General features: G+C 42.4%; 1 protein-coding gene across 3 annotated transcripts in view; it reads right to left on the bottom strand.

Annotated features, from left to right (window-relative positions):
• The window catches only part of AGBL1 (AGBL carboxypeptidase 1), an 830,430-nt gene that overhangs the window by 757,559 nt on the left and 52,951 nt on the right, over window positions 1-19,920 (bottom strand). For all 3 annotated transcript variants that reach the window (XM_068275162.1, XM_068275160.1, XM_068275161.1), the window contains exons 2-3: window positions 5,616-5,679; window positions 2,901-3,047 (exon numbers count right to left, since the gene is read on the bottom strand). In XM_068275162.1, the coding sequence (XP_068131263.1) occupies window positions 2,901-3,047; window positions 5,616-5,679 (211 nt within the window). The remainder of the gene's footprint in view (window positions 1-2,900; window positions 3,048-5,615; window positions 5,680-19,920) is intronic.

The raw sequence follows: 19,920 nt of genomic DNA, 5'->3' as shown, positions 1-19,920 counted from the left end.
AAGATGGACAAAGCTACATCACAAACTGCAGATAAGGCACACTAACCTCAGATAAGGCACGCTAACCTCAGATAAGGCACACTAACCTCAGATAAGGTTAGCGCTGTAGTTTGTGCCCACTAAGTGATAAGGCACACTAACCGGCTTAGTGGCGGTTAGTGAATCAAGCCCATTGTGTGCAGGGTAGAGATGGCCCGAACGGTTTGCTGGCGAACGGTTCCCGGGAAACTTCCAGGGTTTGCAATCGCGGAGAACCGCAAAATTTTCCGGAAGTTTGGTTCGCCCCCATAGTGCATCATGAGGATCAACTTTGACGCTCTACATCACAGTCAGCAGGCACATTGTAGCCAATCAGGCTACACTCCCTCCTGGATCCACTTCCCCCGCCCCCTTATAAAAGGCAGGCAGTGTCAGGCTTCAGACTCACTCGTGTGCCTGCATTAATTAGAGAAGGAAAAGCTGCTGCATACTCTCATAAGGAAAGCTTAGTTAGGCTCTTGTAGGCTTCTTAGCTTGCTCCTTGCTGATTCTTATTGCTAAAATAGCACCCCTCAACAGCTCTTGTTCTTGTGATCTTTTTTTTTTTTGTGTGGCCCACTGGCACTTGTGTTGCATAGACAGCCTTGGTAATTTCTACTGTGTGTGCCACTGCCAGGCCCAGCACATTCAGTGATTACCTGTGTGTGTGACAGGTGCACATTGTAATACCCATCACTGCATATACCTACCTGTTGTTCACTGTGCACCCACCTATCTACTTGAGCACACGCAGTGTCACTGTGCCTGTCCGGTACCTGTCTGTGTGGGACACGTGCACATTGTAATACCCATCACTGCATATACCTACCTGTTGTTCACTGTGCACCCACCTACCTACGTGAGCACACGCAGTGTCACTGTTCCTGCTCGGTACCTGTGTGTGTGTGACAGGTGTACATTTGTAATACCCCTCACTGCATATACCTACCTGTTGTGTTCAGTGCAACCACCTACCTACGTGAGTGCACACAGTGTGATATACCTCTCCGTGCATACCTGTTAACTGCACATGTGTGACTGCACATTGTATTACTCAAGTCAGTGCATACCTTTCACTTCATCCCCCCCTGATATGGACAAAATGGACAAAACAGGTAGAGACAGAGGTAGAGGCAGACCCAGAGGAAGGCCACCCGGCAGGTCTGTGCGAGGTCGTGGTTTTGTAATTTCGTGCGGCCCTGGACCAAAGTACAGTGCTCAGAAGAAGACATGTCCCATCAAATTTGATCAGCTGGACAGTCACTGTTGTTGTATCATTTAGCTACCACAGCCCGGTGACCATATGGGCTTGAAAACCGCCATGGTCTGCACTCTCGGCATGGTGCACACCAGTCCAGCATGGCCTTCACTATACAAACAGCTGTTTGCGGTGTGTTACACAGTGAGTTTGGTGTGTCACTGTGAAGCAGTACTCTAATTACACTCCCTGATTGATGTATACACATGCAAGATGTTTTAAAGCACTTTAGGCCTGCAATTTAGCATTCAATTTGCGTCCAATCCAGATTTTTGCCTCCCCATTGAAGTCTATTGCGGTTCACGAAAGTTTGCACGAACCAAACTTTCGCGGAAGTTCGCGAACCCGCTACGCGAACCGAAAAGAGGCTGCTGCCTCTTATTATGTGATTTTTGCTGGTGTGAGAACCCTGTAATAGGGCAGGTCGAGATCATAGAACATAATGGACTGCATTTCAAATGGTCGCAGATTCTGAAGATGCAAATATTATCAACTAGTCATTGCAGAACTTGAGGAAATGAGTGAATAGCCAATTTAAATTCAAATGTGAACTATTCTGCTAGCCAAAATAACAGGCATCTTTTTCAGCCTGTGTTAATTTATTTACAGATCCATGGACACTCCAGTTTGCAACTGACAAGACTTGATCACATTAGGATATGGTGCTAATAACTTGGTGCCAGATACCAAATGGCACCAGACCTTAATCAGAACTGGTCAGAACCAGAGCCAAATAATCCAATAGGCAACTTAAGCAGGTGCCTAGGAAGGTGCCCATGGAGGTGGCTGGCACCTTTACTGACCCCAGTTTCACATATTTCCCTATCACGGAATCCAGGTGATGGAAGAAGGGTGACTTTACACAATAATAGGCGGGGGGTTTTAATGCTTTGGATGATTGGCATATGCGCATGACATCATGACTTCATCATACACATAGCCTCCCAGACGCGGGCGCATGATCAAGGAAGTGCACAGCCAGGCCAGCATCTGCACACTAATGCCCGACCGGACAGAGCAGGAAGTAGCTGCAGGGCATTTATTAGAGAAAAGAGGGAGACGGAGGAGAATGAGGGAAGTTCTGGTATCATTTAAGGTCAATGTCCACCCACTTGCAATATACTGGCACACATATATGTACAAAATTGTATCTCTTTCTTTCATCTAACACCTCTATTAAGGGAATACACTCCAGCCTGTACTTGAAGGAGAACAGAGAAAGCAGTCTGACAAGCTCTCAATATTGTGACCAGAGTCCTCTGTGTTTTTCTGCACTTAACACTGCGAGGCATGTTTTGTCAACAAGTATATACCAGAGAGATTGCACTGGAGATACAGATGTCAATGATCGCTGACACTTGGTGGCCTGTCAGTGAGCACTGACACTTGCATCTAACAGAAAGCTCTTGTCTCTAGTTCAGCGATGATCACAAACAATATAATGTTGTAGAGACACACATCGGAATTAGCTGCAAAAACACAATTGCAGATAAGATGATCTATCCAGAAAATATCTGTACCACGGTTTATCTTTCTGTGTACGCCACACATCTACTTGTTCACAACTGTAAAAGTTCAATAACTGCACTGATGACTGAAATGATGAATCCCACAGATACAGTACCTCGTTGGCCTACCTTGACCATCAATTCGAGAAGGGGTAAAAGGAGGCTGTAGTCGAGGGATTCTGTTCTTGACAGATTTACCAGTGTTTGGAGTAAGGCTTCACTTCCTCCTTTGGATATCATATAATGAATCCGTCGATGTGTACCTTCAGTGACAACATGACAGAGTGAATTCTTGCATAATCCAGTAAAAAATCTACAAAATATCTTGTGAATTCGTTAGTACATTTAAAGGATGACTATGATAAAAAGAAGTACAGCCTAATATATATGTGAACACATACATACAAGATATTCAACTATCTAGGAGTACATTTCACTTTTAATGAATGATTTACAATGTAGATTTTGATTACAGTAGGTATTATTGATCTGTATCTAAACCTCTCTCTGGCAGCTTTTGGACTAGTCCATCTGCTAATGGGGGAATCTGAAGGTCTCCTCTTATCTGTTCCTGACAAGCTTCCAATATACAACTACAAGAGCCGGGCTTTAATCATTCTGTGTACACTGTGCAGAAAGTTTTCAGGAGGAATGGGGTCCTTCCTTTTTAAGGACAATTCTCCTCTCATTACAAAAACAAATATGGAATATATTATTGCCACAAAAAATGTACTTACAATAAATGTAACTGATCTGGGGTGGACTGTTTTCTATTAGTGACAGTGGAATTACATCTTATAGGGACACTTTGCTGTAAACATCATTTTTAAAAATGGCATATATTTTACAATAATCATTTTTAAATGACTTAGACAGTATTTGTTAAAATCTTACCTTACCCCTGATTTACATTTCTAAATTTATCACATGTGCTGCAGATGTGAGTGACTGTGACTGTGGCGCTGCGCCACACGGTGGTGGAAGAGGGGTAATGGAAAAGTGTCTTCCACTATCAGACTCGGACAGCATTGCAGAGTTGCAAGTGGAGGAAGTGGAATAGCAGCTGACAGTCACTCACATCTCCACTTGTCTCCAGCGTAGAAGCTCCCTCTTCCCCTCCATCTCCTTCAGCTGCAACTGTGCATCTGTCCCTTCAACTGGCGTCTCTAACGGAGGGGAAGAGGAAGCCTCTGCACTGGAGACAAGTGGAGAATTAAGCGACACTAATGGCTGCTGCGGTGCGGGGGCGTGCTGGCTACCGATACTGAACGGAGGGGAGGTGGATAGGGAGGGAATAAGAGTCTCATCTGGCTACCTATACTGGAAGGGACCTATACTAGAGGAAAGGGGGAGGGATCATCTGGCTACCTATACTGGAGGGGGGGTAATCAGGCTACCTATACTAGAGTAAAGGGGGAGAGCGGTCATCTCACTAACTATACTGAAGGTGGGGAGCTGGTGACAGTGGCCTTGGACAGTAGGCTCACTGCACACTGCATGCGTTTCCGATTCCGATTTTTAATTGTTTTTTACATCCGATTCTGATTTTTAATCGTTACTGTATGCTGCGTTTTTTCCTCCGTTTTTCTGTTGATTGCATTCAGGGAATATCGGAGTTGAAAATCGGAATAGGAAATGGAATCGGGATCTCAAAACGGATTTGCAGTGTGCAGGGAGCCTTAAAGAGTACAAATCCGGCCCTGCCGCCGGTTGTATACAGAATAATTTTGTATGATCTGCTATGTGTCATCAAAGAGTTCCTTTACAGTAAGCAGTAATCAACCCACAACCCCTTTAAGTTCCAGCGCTGCCAAGCCATTGAAGCCAATTGCTTGGCGTGAAGAATTCATCTTTCTGCAGCTGCATGGAACAAGATGATCTAAGACGCTGTATGAATTGTCCTCACTATAGTAACATGACCTTCAAAAAGAATGAGAAGCAATTTAACCTGCCTGGCGTTCTATTAAGATCGCCAGGCAGGCTGCGGGAGGGTTTTTTTTTAATAAAAAAAAAACTATTTCATGCAGCCAACTGAAAGTTGGCTGCATGAAAGCCCACTAGAGGGCGCTCCGGAGGCGTTCTTCCGATCGCCTCCGGCGCCCAGAATAAACAAGGAAGGCCGCAATGAGCGGCCTTCCTTGTTTTGCTTACATCGTCGCCATAGCGACGAGCGGAGTGACGTCATCGACGTCAGCCGACGTCCTGACGTCAGCCGCCTCCGATCCAGCCCTTAGCGCTGGCCGGAACTTTTTGTTCCGGCTACGCTGGGCTCAGGCGGCTGGGGGGACCCTCTTTCGCCGCTGCTCGCGGCGGATCGCCGCAGAGCGGCGGCGATCAGGCAGCACACGCGGCTGGCAAAGTGCCGGCTGCGTGTGCTGCTTTTTATTTGAGCCAAATCGGCCCAGCAGGGCCTGAGCGGCAGGCTCCGGCGGTACTGGACGAGCTGAGCTCGTCCAGACCGCCCAGCAGGTTAAATGCAGTTTAAACTGTGGTTGGAGTGCTTTAAAAAAAATGTTTTTCTGCTCTGAGGATCAGTTTAAGACACATGTCTTAAATGACTGAAATCAAGCAGAAATCAGTTTGGTAGCTAAGGTTAAGATGTCCCAGGTCAGCAATGTTGTCAGCTCCCCGCTGCTTTCCTCTTCCTCTCATGCTTTCAGTCAGAACTCATTTTTTAACTTCCAGATGGGAAAAAAACACCCATATTGGTCTCATTATCTGCTGTATGCTTTGTATAGTCACTTCTCATAGAAAGCAATACCCTTTTTATAGCCCTATCATTTCCAAGAACATAAGCTGCAATAAAATACTAATGCAGTGTGGTCACTTACCAGCAGACAGCAATTCACTTAATACACTCAGGATATTCAGGGTTTCATCTTTCTCCTCCGAAGTCTGTCACAAGAAGAGAATAGACACATTAGATTTACCTTATGGGACACGCATCTGTGTTACCCTTATGTCTTCTGTGAGGGGAAAAAAAATGATTAAATGTTTCTCCTATGATTCCGTTTATAACTTCTGGTAATCAATTTCTTATGGTCTGTTCAAGAAACCGTTTATTTAAACATCTCTCCAGGTTTACTACATGCAGGTGTTTTTTTCCAGACAGCCGCTGGTTTAACTCTTGTGGCGGTAAAAAAAATCAGCCATCTGCACTAAGCACAGATGATCTCCGATGTGGCAGTGCATAATAAAATGTTTACTTCTGCTTCCTGTTTCTGCTCCCATCCAGCTGTGTATAATGTGATAATTAAAGGTCTAAAGTAAAACTCCAGCTAAATAGCTTTTGAGAGAGTGGGGAAGAGTTAGATCTCTCATATTTAAAGAACAAGCGACACCCATGCTAACCTAGAAATAAAAAAACACATATATAAGTAGATAAATACTACTTCTACTTACATAACAGATGTATTGTGCTATCCACGTAATGATTCCTGTGAATTTTATAAAGGAAAAGCAGAAAATCCTATTCTAGGCAGTGGCCATCTTGCCAAGCTAATGCTTACATCATATCCTCCCTGACTCTTGTTTTCCCCCCTCCCTTCTCTTGCTCATTGTGTATTCATTAGCTGCCCTCCTCCCAGAGCCTTCAGACACTCCCACTGAGGTGTATACTAACAACTGCACCGTCTTTTTTTTATTTACACATACAATCACTGAGAAACCTCAGCCTTGCTTGTAAACACAATTGAGCAGAGGGTTTTTATGATAAGCAGCTAGGCAGGGAAATAAATGGAAGTGGAGGAATATATTATAGATGAAAAGAACTCCCAGCATTCAACTCTTCGGCACTGTTTGGCATTAGGGCCAGTGCTCCTAAAGTATGTGATAACTACAAACCATAACAGCAGAAACAGTTTTGAAAGTTTTGAATACAAGATTAGCATCTTTATCACTTAATACACTCAGACCAGTTGCTGTTAAATTTGATTTTTATGGTGACAATACCGCTTTAATATATATACATATTGTGCCACAGGTTGCTGTGCGCATACATTTGAAATCGGCGCTGGTAGACTTGGGCGCAGGATACAGCCGGTATATGGCTGATCCTAGTTCTGCACAAGTCCAGGCTGTATTAATTACTATTCCCCCTCCAGGCCGCCATGGATAGTGGGGGAATGATATAATTCGGATTCCAGCGATTGCTGGAGGCCAAATTATTGTGTTTGTTAAGCAACTTCAGCTCTGTCTTCTGACTGAGCTGACGTTTCTCACTGAGAGCCACTGTGGATGTGATTCCCTTTATAGTCTATGGTGGCAACGGCTGCGCCCAAATCTCGCAGCACTGAAAAGCACTGCTCTGTGCTGTGCTATGTGTTATTTCTGATGTAATACTGAAGGAACTCAGAAATGTATCATAATGTATCCAGCATTGCTGATTCCTGCTGTTTGTTTTCTCACTTCACCATTATGATCAGGTACCATTTCAATGAATACTAGCTTTGATATTTCTGCATGTAACCGCTTGTGTCTGAGGCCAGGGCCACAGCAGAGAGGACTAATTTACCTGTATGACCACCTCTTTCTGCAGTGCTCCATGCTGCACTCCATCCTTCCGACACATCCTTCTTTATAGCAGAACTTCTGGCTGTCAAGTAGCAGATGATAGAGTGTAGCATTGATCGCTGCGGCATACAGGCAAATTAACCCTTTCTCCCAAAACTGTTCTTGCTCATGCTTTCTGTTGTACAATGAAGAGCAGGACCAGGCCCCGGATTTACATCACAAGAGCCTATAGGCACAGATGTCTTGAAACCCTACACTTCTCCCTGCATGAACCTACAAACCCCCACGAAACTGCACCACAAGTGTGCTGTCACTTCTCCTTTACTTCTCTTGCCTGTCATAGGTAGCTACAGGTGTCCTTTAGCATTAGGCCATAGCCAGAGGTACTCTCAATATTAAGTAGTTAGTGGTGCCCCCAACTGAAGGGAGATCTTGTCTGGATGAGTAACCTCTCATTTACACTCTGCTTGGCACTCTGTATAGGGAAGGAGTGAGGGAGGCACTAGGGGAGGGCATTGAACCGCCTCTCCATCATCAGGCACCTGTAGGCATGTGCCTACAGTGCCTTATGCTAAATCCAGCCCTGAGCAGGACAGTACAATCAATCAGTGTGATCTAGCCTTTCAGTAACCAATCCATATTGTGAAGATTTCTTCTAATTTCCCTTACCAGGGATACCCAGAGTTCTGGTTACCTGCCTCCTGTATGGACTCTCCACGGCTTAATTGGAGAAACCACCATTGCTGCTGATACTACTGATAGTATAACTGTTTCTCTGGTAGATTCTCCATAGAAACTCCAAGTTAATATTAATGCTATACCTGAGACCTTTGAAACAGTCTCCATTTTATTTGAATTGTTGACCTTAGTGTCTGTTAATACACTATAGACTAGCTTGGAGAACAGACAGTGAAGAGAAATCTGTTCTTAAGTGACATAAACAGCAGTAAAAGTATATATCCAAGAAATTCCTCAGCAGACAGTGTTTATGTATGTTTATGTAAACTGTACACGTGCTGGTGTTGAAGCAAGTCCTTTTAGTGCCAGCTATGCTATAACTGCTGCTCAGTGATAGAGAAAGGCTGCACTAGCTAATTATAATTTGCAGCCTATAACTGGTCTGGCACACAATTCCAGGTATGTAATGCTAAAATGCTGAACCAGGTTAGCAGCCCTAGCTGCAATGATTTGGCACAGAATATCAGCTATTGTATAGCTTAAGCACTGCATACTGAATTAAACTTAAATTAAGTATAAATTAGAATTGTGGGTTAAGGTTAGGCTTACAGAGTAGCAGAATTAGGTGTAAGACACAGGGCAGTAAAAGGTTAGTTTACATTGTCAGGAGGTTAGGATTAACTGAACCATGTTAGCAGCCCTAGCTGCAATGATTTGGCACAGAATATCAGCTATTATATAGCTTAAGCACTGCATACTGAATTAAACTTAAGTTAAGTATCAATTAGAATTGTGGGTTAAGGTTAGGCTTACAGAGTAGGAGAATTAGGTGTAAGACACAGGGCAGTAAAAGGTTAGTTTACATTGTCAGGAGGTTAGGATACTTTTGTAAGGATGTGTGTTCATGGTCATGGAGTACATGGTGTAATAGCCACCCAGTGTTATGTTCATTTCACTTGTGAATGAAGACAGTTTTGTAATGTTTTACAGCTCTTACAGAGAAAACTTGAACTATTGACCTTTTTTATCTGTTCTCTGAACTTAGAAGTTTTTCACTGCAAAAGTTTTGTGGCCTGTAATTAGTTATCAGTGAAAGGACAGCTGGGTGAGCAGGGTTCACATTTACAATTATTGTTCAGGGCCTAGAGGCTAGTGATGCATCAGTTGCTATGGAAGAGGGACAACACGTGGCGCACAACAGAGGTGAGGAGGCAAACAATGCACTCAGGAGTCAGTCGGAGCATCATTGTTGCTAAAGATCCAGCTTGCCAGTACACACACTACATTCTCATCCTGATGGTCCTTAACAGCCACCTCAGCCAAGTGTCATTTATTCTGTGTATCTAGCTTTACATTACAGTCCAAACCAAGTCTAACCATAGTGAACTTGTAATGTATAGCCCTGAATTCTTATCACTTCCTCCTGTGAGAAAAAAAGGGGAAAAAAGGAACACAGACTACCGTAGTTCTATGTATGATTGGGACGGTATACACATGTTTGTACAATCATGTCACGTGTCATTTCAAGCATGCTTTTTAAAGATATCCATATGTGTATAAATGCTGTTCTAAAGGCAAGGGCTGGCAATATCACATACTGAATTATTTAATTTTTTTTTCTCTTAATGCACTTTAAAGACTGTTAATTGATAAACAAAAAAAAATATTTTTGAAAGCATCCTCCATTTTTTACAAGTGTCTTAGGCTACATTCACATTGGGGTTTTGCAGTGTGGCATACTAGGCGCTTTGTAAAGCGTCTTTCCACGTTACAATGATACCGTTATGCAAAGTTTACAATGTGGCGCATGCATTGCACTATAATGGCATGCAGCATCCCAGCGCTCTGTTAACAGTGACAAAGAAGCATACTTTTTATTGACTGTATGTGATGCAGCAGTTAGCCCCTGATGAGTCATTCTGACGAAACCGGTAGGGCGTGGCTTTAAGCGGCAGACAGGAAGACGCTTGCTGAGCGGCGGTGAGGACGTCCAAATGGTTTTATGATATGCGCATACTATTTTACTAAATGTGAGTGTAACTTTTAATCTTTTATGATGGAATAAAGACGGTATTACGCTATGAGAGTTATTTATTAGCCCTGCAGGTATTACATGTCACATCTGGATGAAAGCTCCTAAACTGACACCAAAAAGCGCTGAGTGCTGGTCCATGTGAGGTCAGCAAGATATCTGGTGAGCGGTTAGGGGTACCTGTTTGTTTGGTGGCAGTTGTAAACACGGGCACTAAGTGTGGAGGTCGTTCACTGTGAAGAGGTGTATGCAATCTGCGCTATATAAAGCTTAGAGTCATTGTGGACTGTAACAGATTCACGCTATGTACGTTGGCCTTTTCTCTCTCTGAGGTAAACCTAAGGCAAGGGATACTGGAAACCTGTGAATGGATAATTGACGTGATTGCATCCATGCGAGTGCTTGCTGGTCTGTGACGGGGCAGCATAGAGATCTGGTGAGCAGGAATTTCTCCCAAATTATCCGGTGAAGGGAATAGTACGGGCACACGGAGTGGGGAACACATATGGTGCAAAGGTGCACTTGCGATCGCATGTTTGGAGCACCTTAAAATTACATTTTTACACTATGTCTAAACTTTCTTTCTGAGGAACAAGTGGAACCAAAGTTGAGGTGCCAGTGTGAGGGAAGCTGACTTGGAGTTCATCTGAAATACGCATTTAGCTGATCTGTGGCAAATCAGCCTCTACACATTGGTGAGAGTATTCATTTCTGGCAGAGATTGGAAAAAGTGGCAGAGTGTGGAACTTTGTGTGATCAACTTGTGGATATATGACTGTGGGGAGGGAGCGCTGTACAGACATCACGTGTAACATATGTGATGCAGCAGTTAGTTGATGAGCAGACTATCCCATTGCGTTGCTTTCCAGCTTTACAGGGAACGCAATGTCCAGCTGTGCACCTACCTAGCCTTATATGTTTGTGCATTAGCTAGAGATTTGGTATAAGCTATAAGACATAACAGTGCTCGTGTCCCCGGGAAGCCAGCAAGTCCTATTGATGAGACTGAAGTCACTTTTACATAACATAACAACCCACTTGTTATAATAATGTTGTCATGCTCCCTACTGATTCATGTGAAGTGTGTTTTATTGTGGTTGACAGTCTGGTTTGCTAATCTAAGTAATTCAAAACAATTAAAATGATTATATTACTATAAATATGATATCTTTTACCACGTAGACAAACCATGTGGGAAACCTAGCAATAAGTCTGGAACATTTGCAGGAATTAAAAGGACACCAGTATAGGGTCCAGAATAAGGAAAGGGATTTAGACCAAGCTGCTATTTAGAGATGCAGCATACAGGCTTTCATGGCTTGTCCAAGTAACATCTAATCCATTGAGAAAAGGATACGCAGCTGAGGAGGATCATGTAACTCTCAAGATCTTACTGTACAACGTTTAGCACCGCTGATCTGTCAAATTTACTGGTAACACAGTTAATGCTGCTGGATGCCCACCTAGTTGTGCTCTTGAAGAAGCTGTTGTTACTAACTGAGCTATGGGAACATTTTAAATCAAAAGTACTCTACAAATGATATAAAGGATATCTTGGACAGAAAGCAGAATATTAGAACACAGGTAGTCACCAGGCAACAAACAAGATAGGGACAATAGGTTTGATCTCAAATTAAATGTATATGTCAGAACACTATGCCCCCTCTCTCTCAAAAAAAAAAAGAAGAAGCACAATAATAGAATGAGAATATATATATATATATATATATATATATATATATATATATATATATATATATATATATATATATCACGGGTAGTTCCCAGTTAACAAAGGGATGATAGGTTTGTTCTTAAGTTTAATTTGTATGTAAGTTGGAACACTATGCCCCCCTCCCCCCCATTCCTCTAGTGTCCCCTTCTGCCCCCTGTGCCTCTGGTGTGCCACTTTGTGTCTCCAGTGTCCCCCACTGCCCCTATGTGCCTCTATATGTGCCTCCACTGTGCCCCCCAAACCCCCCGCCGTGCTGTTTACTCACCGCTGAAAAGTTGCAACTAAATGCTGAATAGTTATTTTGCTTATATGCTTATAATATAATAAAATATAGCTGGAAACACTGCCTCAATGTGGCCACACACTATACAATTTTTTACATTCCTTTTCAATCGTACAATCGTTTTTCACCTCCTTAGAGGGACTCAGAAGACATATAGGGGCTGGAAGAAGCCCCAGGTAAATAAAGATTGCTTTTTATTTCACCCCGGGAGTCCTTTAAGGACAGCTATCACAAAAAAAAATGCTCTACCAGAGCAAAATATACTAGAAATTATCTTTTTGGTTTGTCGTTGTCCCTTAAAATGGGTAGTGAAAATCTGACAGATCTGTCAGGTTTTGGACTTTTTCATCTTCTCATGGGAATTCTCAGTTATTTCTTTATTTACAAAAGCATTTTCTGGACTGCAGTTGCTCAGTCCAACTTTTAAATATGAGAGGGAGACTGGGTGCCATATGTGTATAGATCCTTTTCAGGGAGAGCTTTTTAAAAAAATAAAGATATTACTAAGAATTCCCCATGAGGAGATGGACTAGTCTAAAATCTGTATGTTCAAGAAAAGAAAGGGTAGTGTGGCACTTCCCCTTTAAAGAGACATTGTAACAAAATTTTGAGCCTTATTACTTCTATCCTATAAGTTCCTATAGCTGTTCTAATGTGCTCTGTCTTACTGCAGCCTTTCCTAGTTGCACAGTGGCTGTGTTATACAGGGAGTGCAGAATTATTAGGCAAATGAGTATTTTGACTACATCATCCTCTTTATGCATGTTGTCTTACTCCAAGCTGTATAGGCTTGAAAGCCTACTACCAATTAAGCATATTAGGTGATGTGCATCTCTGTAATGACAAGGGGTGTGGTCTAATGACATCAACACCCTATATCAGGTGTGTATAATTATTAGGCAACTTTCTTTTCTGTGGCAAAATGGGTCAAAAGAAGGACTTGACAGGCTCAGAAAAGTCAAAAATAGTGAGATATATTGCAGAGGGATGCAGCACTCTTAAAATTGCAAAGCTTCTGAAGTGTGACCATCGAACAATCAAGCGTTTCATTCAAAATAGTCAACAGGGCCACAAGAAGCATGTGGAAAAGCCCAAGTGCAAAATAACTGCCCATGAACTGAGAGAAGTCAAGCGTGCAGCTGCCAAGATGCCACTTGCCACCAGTTTGGCCATATTTCAGAGCTGCAACATCACTGGAGTGCCCACAAGCACAAGGTGTGCAATACTCAGAGACATGGCCAAGGTAAGAAAGGCTGAAAGACGACCACCACTGAACAAGACACACAAGCTGAAACGTCAAGACTGGGCAAAGAAATATCTCAAGACTGCCTTTTCTAAGGTTTTATGGACTGATGAAATGAGAGTCTTGATGGGCCAGATGGATGGGCCCGTGGCTGGATTGGTAAAGGGCAGAGAGCTCCAGTCCGACTCAGACGCCAGCAAGGTGGAGGTGGAGTGCTGGTTTGGGCTGGTATCATCAAAGATGAGCTTGTGGGTTTTTTTGTGGGCCTTTTCGGGTTGAGGATGGAGTCAATCTCAACTTCCAGTCCTACTGCCAGTTTCTGGAAGACACCTTCTTCAAGCAGTGGTACAGAAAGAAGTCTGCATCCTTCAAGAAAAACATGATTTTCATGCAGGACGATGCTCCATCACACGCGTTCAAGTACTCCACAGCTGGCAAGAAAGGGTATAAAAAAAGAAAAACTAATGACATGGCCTCCTTGTTCACCAGATCTGAACCCCATTGAACCTGTGGTCCATCATAAAATGTGAGATTTACAAGGAGGGAAAACAGTACACCTCTCTGAACAGTGTCTGGGAGGCTGTGGTTTCTGCTGCACGCAATGTTGATGGTGAACAGATCAAAACACTGACAGAATCCATGGATGGCAGGCTTTTGAGTGTCCTTGCAAAGAAAGGTGGCTATATTGGTCACTGATTTGTTTTTGTTTTGTTTTTGAATGTTGTTTTTGAATGTCAGAAATGCATATTTGTGAATGTTGAGATGTTATATTGGTTTCACTGGTAAAAATAAATAATTGAAATGGGTATATATTTGTTTTTTGTTAAGTTGCCTAATAATTATGGACAGTAATAGTCACCTGCACACACAGATATCCCCCTAAAATAGCTAAAACTAAAAACAAACTAAAAACTACTTTCAAAAATATTCAGCGTTGATATTAATTTATTTGAGTTTTTTGGGTTCATTGAGAACATGGTTGTTGTTCAATAATAAAATTATTCCTCAAAAATACAACTTGCCTAATAATTCTGCACTCCCTGTATGATCTAATCTTCTCTCCTCTGTCGGGTCTGTCGAGCTCAGGCAGTCAGGCTGGAATGTGCTGTGCTGCTTGTGATTGGATAGAAGCTATACACACCCTCTCCAGGCCCCCTGCACACTCTGTATGACTCACACACTGAGCTACTCTCAGCCTATCACTTGCTATGTCTTTTGTTTTTAAACACTGCATAAAAATGGCAATTACCAGCCTGGATTGCTGCAGGGAGTGGCAGAAACAGCACAGAGGGGCACAGGAGAACATAATGAATAGAATGGTATGCTTTTTATTGTAAGAATTTGACAGTACCGATTCTCTTTAAGCATGACCTTGATTACGTGGAGGAGGTGTATATGGTGGCCAATGTTAACCCAGCAGCCAGCTCTCGGTTCCCAGAAGTTGCTAGACGTGTGCTCCACTATATATTGTAGAAGGAAGTGTTCAAATCTTGTATCAAGAAGAAAAAGGAGTGTGCACCTTCCGTCTATAACAATCTATTTATTGCAAGTGAACATCCATTGCGTGGTTATCACGCTGCATGACCAAGCGTCCGGTCGGACGTGAAAAGGCCGTCGCTAGGCCCACACCATCCCCTCACTCCCACCTCCACCGTCAGCAACCATCATAGCTGCAATCAAGGTATGCAACTTTTTGATTGTCAACTCTGATAACCACGCAATGGATGTTCACTTGCAATAAATAGATTGTTATAGAAGGAAGGTGCACACTCCTTTTTCTTCTTGATACTAGTCTAAAATCTGTCAGATTTTTACGGCTTTCTGTATGTGACAGAAAAGTAATTTATAGTGAATCTTACACTGGGGAAAAATGTACATTTTATATGTGTATATTTTACATTTTACTATTTTTTGGGATAGTTGTCCTTTAATCTGCCCAAACATCCTGCCTGATGTGAAACAGATTCACATTACATTAGCTGTTGCTGATGTTTCCATAGCAATGGCTCAGTTCACACACCATCCACAGTACAACAAAATAATATGTGGCTCTCATGTAATGACAAAGAAGAAACAAAGAAGCTGTAACTGTATTAACCTCATGAAGGTATAGCCCTGTTTACTGTGTATGTAACATGGACTTCCTGACCTGCCTGATCAGCATTAATCTGCATGTGATAATGTGCTTGTCACACTCAATATCAGCTTACACTGTCACTTGGCTGGAGTATAAAATTGTTTATACAGGCTGAATAAATCATAATCAGGAACACATGGCTAGCTCTGTCACAATGCATGCACTATACTGGACACGACTACAGTTGCTGTATGTAGGTAAAGAATGGAGGTAAAGGCTAGGGAATGTAAGAAATCAACATGTTGTTCAAAACGTGAATTTCGGGAAATACTGGATGTTATAAGTTTAGTGCAGGTAGGGTGGGGAACACACTTGACTTTTTTCGTGCGCGTTTTCTGCACAGAAAAACTGAGAACTTATGTTAATCAATGGGCAGGATCACACTTGCGTTTTCCGCGCGCAGAAAAAAAAATGACATCCTGCAGGATAATTCTGCACATTGAGGCCTCTTGCACACTGCAAGTGATTCCGATTCAGATTCCGCTTTTTTTTTGGGAAAATAAGTTTTTATTGAATTTTTTTTTTTTCAAAGAGAATTTTTTTATTGTTTAAAGTACAGAGAACAAAAAAACATCAAGATCAAAGAAAGAAAAAAGAAAAACATAGAAGAGAAAAGAAAGGCCAATCCAGCATACATGTAAATAGTTACTATAATCAATATACGGTTAAATTCGACAGTACAACAGGTCCCAAATATTTTTCAGAACAAGATTACAGTTTCTCACCACTTGCACAAATCGCTGATGATCAGTACAATGAAAAGGTAATAGTACATAGAAATATATCTATAGTCATCATTAAACCCATTGAAGATCCTGAACAGCTATGATTATGTCAAGATTAGGGATCGTAGTTTCCGCAGCATTTACCCACCTATACCAGACTTTGTCAAATTTTTTGAATTGATTTCGTGATTGGTATGTGAGCTTGTATAGTGGGAGCGCTGAGTTTACTAGTTTTTTCCAATCTCTTATAGTGGGAACTGATGGTAGTTTCCATTTCAAGGTTATGGCTTTTCTGGCATAAAATAAAAGAATTTTGATAAGGATTGATTGATTTTTGCTGCAGGGCAGATCACCCGAAATTCCCAACAAGCATAGCTGTACATCTAGGATCACTGGTAGTTGTATAGTATCACACAAAAAGTGTGTAACAGATTTACAGTACTTATTAACTAAGGGGCAGCTCCATATGCAGTGGAGAAAATCAGCATGGGGGGCCTTGCACTTAAAACAACTATCGTCATACGAGGAACTCATTTTAGCTAGTTTTAATGGTGTGTAGTAGACTTGGTGGAGCCATTTAATATTTATAATTTTATCATATGAGGCAATGATATCTTTATTGAAGCTTTCGGCATGCTCTTGGGATACGTTGGGGTCGAGAACCGACCATCGATTTCTGGTGGCTGAAACCCTCCTGGCATTTCCATGGGTAGTTAAAAAGTTATATAAAGTGGATATTTGTTTTGTGTGGTCTTTTTTAAGGAGGACTTTTTCAAGTTCCGAGGGTTCAAGGCATACCCCTTTTAGTCCAATCTGTGCCTTTAAAGCATGTCGTAATTGGAAATATCGGAAAAGGGCGTGTTTAGGTAGGCCGAATTCTGAACGAAGTAAATTGAAATCTTTAAAGGCCCCATTATCATACAGTTGAGCTATATATTTGACATTATGTGTGTGCCAGAAAGTGATGTCGGGCAGTGTCTGTAGTTCAGAAAGATTGGGGTTACCCCATAAGGGAGAGCTAAGGGACACGTAGTTTAAGGGTTCATCTAGTAGTTTCTGAGCTTTTATTGAAATTTTAATGCATACAGACAAAACTTTGCTCATTTTGGTAGAAGGCAGTTTGACTTACAGACAATAACGATGTCATGAGAAATATACTTCTTACATTGCGTGCAAAGATCACATAGATGTAGATTTATCTACCCGATGAGGCAAAGGTATGAGGGGGGGAGGGTGAAGGGGGGGGGGTGAGGGTGTGGGGTACATGGGGAGGGGATGGTATTGGGGGAATAGGAGGTGAGGAAGAAGAGGGGGTACATAACCAACATAAAACAAAGGGAATATGGCAATGGCCCATGATACATTATAACTGATGCGATTGATTTTCACATTTCCACACAGATAAAGGATGATTCATATGGGTCTATCACTTTCTTTGAGTATGGTGCCATGATTGTAGATAAGTATGGAGGTAACTAGTAATGCATACACTACCCATGGACACGATTAGTTAGTAGGAGCCCTCATATGCTCTTCCGATGCTTTTAGGAATGATTTGGTCTTATCTGACTCCCTGTAATCTACCCATATGGCCCATCTATGTACAAACTTTTCTTGTCTGCCTTGAGCTGTTAGGCAAAGCTCATCCATTCTCATTAGTTCGTTCAAATTTGAACAAAGGTCAGTGACTGTGGGGATGTCAGTGGAGCACAATTTTCTGGTTATCAGGGTTCTGGCTGCAGTAAGAATGAATCTGAACACAGAACTTTTGATAGTAAAAAATGAGCCAGATAGAGCGGATAACAAGGCCACTGCTGGGGATGGAGAGATGGGGGTAAGGTACATTTCTTTATGTAACTCAAATACTTTAGTCCAGAAGTGTTGTAATTTACTACATTCCCACCATATATGTAGGTACGTTCCCTTATGACTGTTGCATCTCCAGCAGAGATCAGGGGTGGTGGGTTGGAATTTGCTCAGTCGTTCTGGGTCCCTGTACCATCTTGAGAATATCCTGTAGTTTCTTTCCTGGTGCTTGGTGGAGATGGAGAGTTTGTGGGAGAGTATGAAAATTTTCTCCCAGGTCCCAGCAGGAAGGGGGGTACCCAGGTCTCTGTCCCATGTATCTGTGATTTTTTGAAGATGTTGCTCAGACCCTCTGGCAATGAGTAAGTTGTATAATTTAGATAGGGCGTGTTCTACCCGCTCTGATTGTGAACAGAGGTTCTCAAAGGGTGTCAGGGACCTGTGGATGTTTGATTTAGGGTGTAGTGAGTTATAAAATTTGTCTAGCTGGAATTTGGTGAGCCATGTGGGTTTGTAGTTGGGGATTGTAATGGGCCATTCAGTCATGTTTTTAACACCGTGTTGAGTTAGGTAGTGTCTAATTTGTGGCCATTCTGATCTATTGTTTCCTAGGATTGATGGGGATCCTAGACCTGTTTTGAAGTCAGGGTTGTCTAGCAGTGGGGTGAGAGGGCTGGGCCTGGTGGTAAGATTGTAGGTTTTGTGTAGTTTGTCCCATATGGTGAGAGTTTTTCCCGCCCAGAAAGATAATTTCGCACCTGAAGGTCTCTTTGTTTTGGCTGTCCAAAGTAGTGAGAGGGGGGGTCCAGGCCCAGTTCTTCAGATTCCGCTTTTTAATCAGTTTTTACATCCGATTCAGATTCCGATTTGCAGTGTGCAGGGAGAAAACTGCAAATCGGAATCTGAATCGGATGTAAAAACTGATTAAAAAGCGGAATCTGAATCGGAATCACTTGCAGTGTGCAAGAGGCCTTTGTCAGTTTTCTCTATCAATTACATCAGCTGCTGTGAAAAATGTGCGCATTTTTCTGCATAGAAAAACACTTGATGTGCAGAAAACACATGCAGAAAAAAGCGCAGAAAAAAATAAAGGACAAGTAAATTTTCTGCCTTAGGAAATGGAGGACAGAATATCTATTTGGTTGCTACGAGCAACACTATTTTGGAGTCAGTATGACATGCCCATAACCCTCCTGAAAATTGGTAAATGGAATAAAATGAATGGGGGACAGGCGGCCCTCATAGAGTTGCATCAGAGCATGGCAGTTGCCATCCTCAGACGTGACATGAGGTTTTTTACTGCCAGGCAATGCCATGGTGTTAACAAATGCTGACATCCTGCTGCAAGTAATTGCTGCTGAATGGCATTTTTTGGCCGGCAGCCGGCTGGAGGCTGAACTGCCAGACGAATAACCAGCAGTTCTAAAACTACTGTGAAGACAATATGGTGAAATAATCTCGGACAGATTTATACCAACTTTTTTGAGACCACCTTCCAGGCCAATCTCAGCCTGCCCAGTCTGCAAAGTGGACAAAAGACTTGGGGATGGTGGGAGCTGGGTAATACTTATTTTCCAAGCCTTTCCTGTGCATAGTAGCAAAATTGTGAACAATGGCTGGATAGCTCCCAAGCATGTAAAACAAAAGAAGAGATGCAAAACTCCCCCAATCCAAGTGCTGACAACAACAGTTTGAATCACAATCAATTTTATTTGTTAATAAAGCATGTCTAGGTCATGCCCGGAATTAATTTTGGCACATACAAGGAGTATACAGATCACAAAGGAGGTGGTAGATAGTGCACACTAACAGTAGCAGTGGGCGTATAGGCAAGAGACATTGTAACTAAGCAGTTTTGTTAATAACAGCAGCCATGAATGCACACCACGGCGGATTGCAGCCTAAGGGGGAAAAGGATAGGTGATGGACCCTGGAGGGGGTAGGGAGTGTAGAGAGTTTATGAGCTTTGACAACGGGGGGGGGGA

The sequence above is a fragment of the Hyperolius riggenbachi genome, chromosome 3, assembly GCF_040937935.1.
Source record: "Hyperolius riggenbachi isolate aHypRig1 chromosome 3, aHypRig1.pri, whole genome shotgun sequence".
Taxonomy (NCBI): domain Eukaryota; kingdom Metazoa; phylum Chordata; class Amphibia; order Anura; family Hyperoliidae; genus Hyperolius; species Hyperolius riggenbachi.
The sequence above is the reverse complement of the archived record's forward strand: the minus strand, read 5'-3'. Positions and strand labels throughout refer to the sequence as shown.